The sequence below is a fragment of the Octodon degus genome, unplaced genomic scaffold (genome assembly GCF_000260255.1).
Source record: "Octodon degus isolate 3935 unplaced genomic scaffold, OctDeg1.0 scaffold00031, whole genome shotgun sequence".
Lineage (NCBI taxonomy): Eukaryota > Metazoa > Chordata > Mammalia > Rodentia > Octodontidae > Octodon > Octodon degus.
The window spans coordinates 10,646,871-10,654,805 of record NW_004524607.1 but is presented as its reverse complement, the minus strand read 5'-3'; the positions used below and the strand labels follow the sequence as shown (position 1 = coordinate 10,654,805).

At 35.9% G+C, this 7,935-nt stretch overlaps 1 protein-coding gene across 1 annotated transcript in view; it reads right to left on the bottom strand.

The window, feature by feature from the left end:
- The window catches only part of LOC101585557 (probable C-mannosyltransferase DPY19L2), a 131,562-nt gene that overhangs the window by 59,583 nt on the left and 64,044 nt on the right, over positions 1 to 7,935 (bottom strand). Inside the window, exons 13-15 of the mRNA XM_023713371.1 lie at positions 4,881 to 4,982; positions 3,488 to 3,559; positions 1,243 to 1,289 (exon numbers count right to left, since the gene is read on the bottom strand). Of these exons, the coding sequence (XP_023569139.1) occupies positions 1,243 to 1,289; positions 3,488 to 3,559; positions 4,881 to 4,982 (221 nt within the window). The remainder of the gene's footprint in view (positions 1 to 1,242; positions 1,290 to 3,487; positions 3,560 to 4,880; positions 4,983 to 7,935) is intronic.

The window sequence follows — 7,935 nt, the reverse complement described above, 5'->3', positions numbered from 1 at the left end:
AATCCACTGAGCTATTTGGCCGGCCCACAACGGTATTTTTCTATGTGTTTTGTAGAATGATTCCTCCAAAGTTCCTTATGGTACCTGTGAGAAGCATGCCTAAGAGGCGGGATGCATGCTTTTCTGGGAACGGATGACTATACGTGTGCTCTGGAGGCCCCGTGTGCACATGCACACACTCGTGAGCAGTAGTAAGAAGGACCTCCTTGCTCTGTGTGAAGCAACTGTCATCAATTGGTCTCACATCTGTCCCCTTCCTTGTTACACTGCTCAAATATCTCAACCAGGTGCTATGTGCTCAACCTTCTGTTATCCAGCTAAACACCCAGGTCTGTCACATGCCCTTGTGTGACTGTTTCCAGGGTGGCCTAACCCCCATCTGACCAGAACCATATATATGGAGGGTCTGTCATCGTCCTTGTTTTGGAAGGTCTTAGTCAGCTCTTGTGAGAACCACACAAAATTGCTAATTAAAAATAGATGTGTGGGATAAAGGGTTTTTTTGAAAACTATGTACAAGTTTCACTATTTTTTAAAAAAATCTAAATCTTTTCTGAAAAATGAAGGTCATTAAATAAAATCAAATGATATATCATAAATATAAAATCTAATTTGAGATAACATTCCCCTTAAAAGGAAATTTGCCTTCAAAATTTACTTCTTATGTCCAATAGTAATTTATTTCTGTGTATTTATTTTATAAGTCAAGTAATATTTTGTTGCCATCTACTTAGGCCCCAATTCTGGTAACTTCCGTGAAACCACTAAAATGTGATACCACAGAGATTTAACAACAAATATACAGCAAAAGGATTGTTCATAAACATTTAGCAGGACAAGTCAGTATGGCTTCTTTAAAATATTAATGACCACAATAAAACTCTAAGTTCTGTTTACTGACTTTAATTTTTAGAGATATATTAAAATTAAGCCAATTTAAATTTTAAGTCATTTCACAAATAGCTCTCTAACACAAGTTAAAATAAAAATCCATAAGGATAGAAGACATCTAAATTTGGTTCCTATCTACTTTCTTAGTCATAACGGGAAAGCTTAATGTACACATATATTTAAAAAATTTACACTTCACTGTTATTTAATACTTAATATGATTTTTTTTTTTCGTGGAACCGGTGATTGAACTCAGGCCCTTGTGCTTGTCAAGGAAGCGCTTATTCCACTGAGCCATCTCCCTAGCCCCAATATGGTATGTTTTTTTTAAAACAACTATAAAATAGTTACCTTAGGAAAGTGTTTGTAGATAAGGCACAAAAAACATCACGAAGAGTCTGTGAATAGAATCAAACCGAAGAGATTTTTCTAAGCAATGTTGCACCATTTTAAATGTTCTGCTTAGTTAATGCAAACACTATTACAGAAAGATTCTTTTTTAATGTTAAAGTGAGTTTTCAAGAACAGGTAAGTTCCAGTTCTGTCACAGGAAAATCACTTTTTAAAATGATAACTCTGTTCTATAAAGTGCGCTGGAATAGATTGCAAGGTGCACTTGAGCTCTGAGGTCCTAAGTTTCCCTCATGTGCAGAAGTTCTTGCTAGTGAGGAAATTCGCATTTCTACCGAAGGTTGATATGGGGTAGCAGGCTGGTGCCTACACAGGAAGCAGCTTCTCCTGTGCAGGGCCTGTTTGATCTCAGCCTAGCTAGTAAATGCAGACCTTTCCCTCCCCCCACTCACCTGTGTTCTTGCTTCCCTCAGAACTCTGGATCATAATGAACCAGTTGTGGACACACAAGCCTCCCTGGTTACTCTTGAATCCAAAGTGACTGCTACAGGAGGCTACAGAACTCATCGGAATGGGCCCGGTGAGTGAGCCCCAGAGAGGAAGGAAACATGAGGCTGGCCCGAGATGTGAGCAAAAAAACAAAACATTTAACGGAAACTTAGAAATTACCTGTCTATGGGATTTGTGGTTTATGGCTCAGAGACAAACATGTAAAAACAATACATAGTTGAACTTGGACTCTAATTGAAAATGAAATGCAAGTTTAGACTTTGTCTCTCACTGATTCATAGAAGAAGGTCTCAAATGCCATAAGCTGTGTGTGTGCGTGCATGCGTGTCTGTGTGCAGGGGCAGCTGTTAGTACACACACGTAGTGGGGATGTGTTGTGCTCAGGGGATATTCATGAGTTTATGAGTCTTGGCGCTTAATTTATTTTTTTAAAAAACACAGCAACAGCAGATATACATTGTACTTTCTCCCAGCTTGGTTGTCTCTTCATTAAAAACACAGTGCATTCACACGTTAGCCCCCCAGTGAGCCCTAGAAGAATGCCACAGACAGGCTTGGCGGAACAGAAACAGGTATGGAAGATCTTGGCCCAGAAAATGGAGAGCCGCAAGCTTGCTCCTGCCTAGCCCCCTCCCGCTCTTTGCCTCATCCTGACTGGTTCTGAGTGGTCCCCGAGGAGCTGGAAAGAGCCACTCACAAATTATTCATATTCTATGTGAAAATGAAGGAACAATGCGTGTGGGCATGGAGACACACACAGGTTGCCCTTAAATACAGAAAATTCCTTTAAACAGGACCACAATTAGTATGGTGAAGAGAAATCATGCTATTGAAAAGTATGAAATAAATACATATTACTTAAGAAAAGGCAACTGGTAAATAGTATTAATTAAGCTGGTTAAGACAAAAAAAAAAAAAAAAAAAAAAGCAACACTCACAAACCCCTAAGCGTGAACTGTCATGAAATGAGCTTTCAGACACATCTCCTGCAGACCAAGTATATCTGGCAGTGGTATTCTAAAGATTATCTCTTTTATTGTGACATTTATCTCTTCTGTTGGAAAAACACTTGGTGTTCAGCAAAAGATATTTCTAAAGGCTATACAAAGCCAGGTGCGCTGGGCATGCCTGTAATCCCAGCACTTGAGAGGCCCAGGCAGAACAGTGACCTCCCGGCCAACCCTGTTTCAAAAAAGAAAAACTGAGGAGGAGGTGTGGTAGTGCGTGTGGGCATGGACAGCAGGAACAGGAGAAGGAGAAACGTAAATGCAAGTTTTCTCCGAGCTTGTCTAAACAAAACAGATTAAAATTTCTTTTAACTGTGCTTTAAATGGGAAAAATACTGAAGTCATCACTGCATTTTTCTTTCTCGCTACCTACCACAACTGTAATTCTTTAATTATGTGTGTGATTATTTGCTTAATGCTTCTACTTTCCATCCTCCAGGACCGCCCAAGACAGGGTTGGCCGTGTTTTATTTCTCCAGAGTGCCTACAATGTCAGTGTAATTCCTATACATAGTAGGGGATTGGCAAAATCTTTTAAAAGGATAAATAAAAATATTTTAATGATGTACATATTTGGAAAAACAACTATAATAACTAGATCGAAAAAGACCTGGAAAAAAACATAAAGAAAGATTCTGTCCTATTTAAAAATAATGAATTCTGAGCAATTACCATTAATTGACTAGAATTCTTAATTGGAACTTGAAGTGAAAAAAATTAAAAAGTACCTTTTTAAAGATAAAAAAAGTAATCACCATAACAACTGGAAGCAATAACGTCTTTGTGTATCTCAACGGAGTCTGAAATACAGCAAATTATTCAAAATAGTTACTGAATTTTCCATTAACTTAGTAAAAATCTATGTCAAATTGAGTGACACAGTGATATTTCTTAAAGTTAAAATGTCTTTATCATTAACAAAATACAAATCTTATCAACTTCTACATTCTAATGAAACAATCAAAATTATAAAATTACACAAGCTATTTAACAAGATTAATAATAAACCTATTAAACCTAGAATTAGCTAGATCCCTTACATTTTCTTTTATTCGCATCTACCTCTTCTTTATTTACAAAATGTTAACACGCACGCTTACTGCTGTCTGGGCCTGATTGTTATTTCCTGCTCTGCAAAGCTGGAGTATTTTCATCTATGAAACAAGAGCTAAAAGCAAGAAAGCTAGCCAAAATGAACACTGGATGCAGAAAATGTGCCAAGGTATTACCAGGCAAGTAATCCTCGTGACATATTCTGGTGATAGGGCGTGATCTGCCATTTAACGACTATCTTTCTTGAACCAGGTTGTTTTCCTCTCCACTGGCCTATAGCAAACTGCTTCATAGATAATTAGTGACCAATAATAGTTTTTGAATGAATGAGTGACTGGTTGAATAAAGAAGAGAATAATGTAAAATATCATTATTGTATTTGCCACTAATTCACAATTCACCATTATTAGACAAGGACTGATCCAGTGACAATTTCTTCCTATTTTATGAAGATAAAGTCAGTCTCAGATATAAGAAAGCACACTGGCTTGGAAGAGTCCATGTGCTAATTTTAATTCTGGTTCCAGTGTGTGCAATCTTTTAGGCAAATCTTTTAAGCTTTGTTTTCTTTATCTGCAAGTGGGAAATTATATGACACGTTCACTAATATTCCTTCCTGATCTTATTTTTCATGGTCCTAAAAGGAGGCAAGTATTTTAAGACTTAACAACTTGAACATTTTTTAAAAGATAATACCATGGATTTTAAGTTTGTAATATTGAAAATGAATTTTGTGCACTTATTAAAAGTCATTAGCAATACACTGTTGTACATTTAATGATATGTTGGGTATTAAATACAATAAAACTGCATTTCTTAAAAAATAGAATGTGGATTTTATTTTCCCAAATGGTCCTGCATTAACCATTATTTTTTAGGAAAAGGTTATAGGACTTCACACATAAGGCAGGAAAAGAATATATGGCTAGCAAATATTATAGTCAAAGATGACACGGTAAATAAATTTGGTACAGCTGAGTAAAAATTTTGAGTTTCACATTAAGAGTAAAACTGAACAGTAATACCACCATACCTGTAGAGAAGGGGAAACTAAAGAAATAGGCATACCACTCGTTCCATGAAGTAAGACTCAGGAGCACAGGTGTACATTAAGGTATCAAAATCTGCATACCGTAAGATTCTAGCTGCTATAATGTCACTCAGGCGAATCTGGAAGAAAATAAAAAACAGATTAGAATAGCACAAGTGATCCCTTAAGTGATGGTAGTGAGTAATAACCGATGTACGTAGAGTAATAAATGGATGTGTCTCAAAAACAAGCCAAATATACAGTGAATCAAATGTCTCATATGCTGATTTCCCAAGATAATGGAAAATAAAGAGAAATATAAAAAAATTGAAATAAGTAAAAAAAAAGCAGAGAAAATAATAAAGCAAAAATCAACACTTGGTGGGAAAAATTACTATACAGTTATTCACAACATTATTTTATTATAAAAAATCCAATTACAAATTTCACCTCACACTGTAAGTCACAACTTTCAAAGCTTTGTTATGTTCACCAAGCCTCCTACACTGGTGACATTTGTTACTTCTTGACATGAGGTTTGGCTACCTGCTGTCAGGGAGGGAAGTATTTTTCCACTGCATTCTCAGAAAGGCAGGAAAAGGAAGATATTTAGCATGTGCAGGCTGAATTCAAATTATCTGGAAGGAACAGTAAGTATTTCACAAGTGTGACTACTATCAGAGTTTTTGCATTCACAGTTTCTTCTTTCTATCAGCACCATGGGTAATTTAGAGAAGTTCTTTATTTTTCCAGTTCAAAATAGATCTGTTGATTAATGATGTTAATCTAGCATTTCAAGTGTTTCTCACATCTGTCAGCTAGGGAAAGTAACTTACAACTGCCAAGATAGTGTGTGTGTGTGTGTGTGTGTGTGTGTGTGTGTGCTGCTTTTAAGATTTGTAAACAATGGGGTGACAACTATGGAGCAAGGTAAGAAACAAAAACCACAGAATAATTTAAATGATAAATAACTTAGAAAGCCTAGGTGAAGTTTGTTATACCCTAAAAATATAGACTCAATGAAATAAAAAGAATGATCAAAGAAAAGGGAAATGTTTCAGACAAAGGGCTGAACAAACAAAAAATAAATCTACTACACCACTATTCAAAGCTAGCAATAAATAGCAAATAAATGCTTCCATTTAGAAATTTTATATAACATTAGTATGCTGTATGATTGGATAGTAATGACCTTTCAGAGCGGGTGTACTATAATCAGTGTTAAGGGGTTCACATCATACTAGCACTAGTCAGGTCCCCGACTGAATGTCATCAGGTAAGGTATGGTGTGATTGCTTATGTATGGTTATTTCTTAACAGAAAGTGCTAGAAATCAAACATTGTTTTTTATTCATTGTATCAGGTCCTTCAATAGGAACTTAAGCCATGGAATAAAACATTATTTAAGATATCAACCTTAAAACAGAGTAATACTGTATGACGGATGAAAGCTCTGTATATAATTTGTGAAAATGAAGACAAAATGAGTGGAGGCATCCCACATGGCCAACCAGAGGAGGAGTCAAGTCAGAGGGGCTCAGAGAGCCAATTCCAGGGATAAGGTCAGATTCTGCCTGAGAGCTGGGAGGGAGAATTCCAAAGACAGAGAACATAGTCCAAGTAACTTAAATGGCTGAAGGGGTCAATATTTTCTCTGAACAAATAAAACTAAAAATGCATCATTAGAAGGCAGTACCTTACTAAAAGTACTTCATATTAATTACTCTCTTCACATTACTTGAACTCATATCAGCACCCAAAAAAGGGGAAAAAATGGGGACAGGGATAACCCCCACCCAGAGAGCGAGAGCAAGAGGGAGAGCGAGGAGTATGGGAAAACAAGGCAACAAAAAAACCCTGAAGTTCCTCTAACTTTGCCAACATAGACCTAGGGGACACTGATGGACAGGAAAGCAAACACCAGGTAGCAGAGCTTTATATAGGTTGACTGAAGAATTAAAAAACCTTGGTAAGTTTCTCAAAGAGGCTATGACCCAAAAGTTTATGGAATTATCATATGAAATGGTGAATGTGGATTTGAGGTAAATAAAAACTGGAAAAGTTCACCAAATCAGTTCAAAACATGAATGTCAAATTTACCAAAGATTCCATCAAAGGTATCAGACAGAAATATGAGACATAAAAAACTGTGCAGAACTCATAAATTGCAGAAATGACTAATGTAAAGATAGGATTTCTAAAAATGAGGACAAAGGGGTAAATTATGACAAATTACTAAAAGAAATTATAAACGATAAACAAAAAACTCTGTCAACAACTACTAAACAACACTAAGAAAACAACTTAAAGCTAATTGGAGTTAGAGTGAAACTAGAAGGTGGCACCCATGGAATAAATCTGTTTACAGAAATCGTAACAGAAAACTTCCCAAGTATGAGGAATGAATTCAACATACTAATAGATGAAGCTTACAGAACACCAAAGTACAGTGAAAAAATTTATGACAAGTTATGCACCATGGCAAGTTATAATTAAAGTACCAGACACTGAGCACACACACACACACACACACACACACACACACACACACACACAGATTTTTAAAAACTGTCAGTAAAAAGCAGAAAATCCCAATAGAAAAATAAAACTATTAAATTTATTTCTTGCAAGACTTGAAGTATCAGGACTGGGAAAATAGCTCAGTAGAATAAGCATTTGTCTGTCAAGTGCAGGGTCTTGAGTTCAATCCCCAGTACCACAAAATAAGTAAGTAAGTAAATAAATAAATAAATAAAATTAAAAAATTGAAGTACTCTGCTCCATGCTCTTCTTGACTTGATGGTTTGTGAAAAGAAATCTTCCGTTATTATGATATTTCCTTTAAATGTGATCTGTTTCTTTTCTCTAGCATCTTGTAGTATACTGTTTCTGTGCTGAATTTCTGGGATCTTGATTATTACATGTCTGGGTGTTTTTTTTTTTCATGAATTAAGTGTTGTCTTTAATTGAAAAGCTAACAAACTGTCTAGTTACATTTCTCCCCCAAACCACAAACTCGGCAATTACTAAGTCTCTAGGCAACATATTCAAAGCTGAGATTAAAAATTTTAAAACAAATCAAGTCCTCAGGTC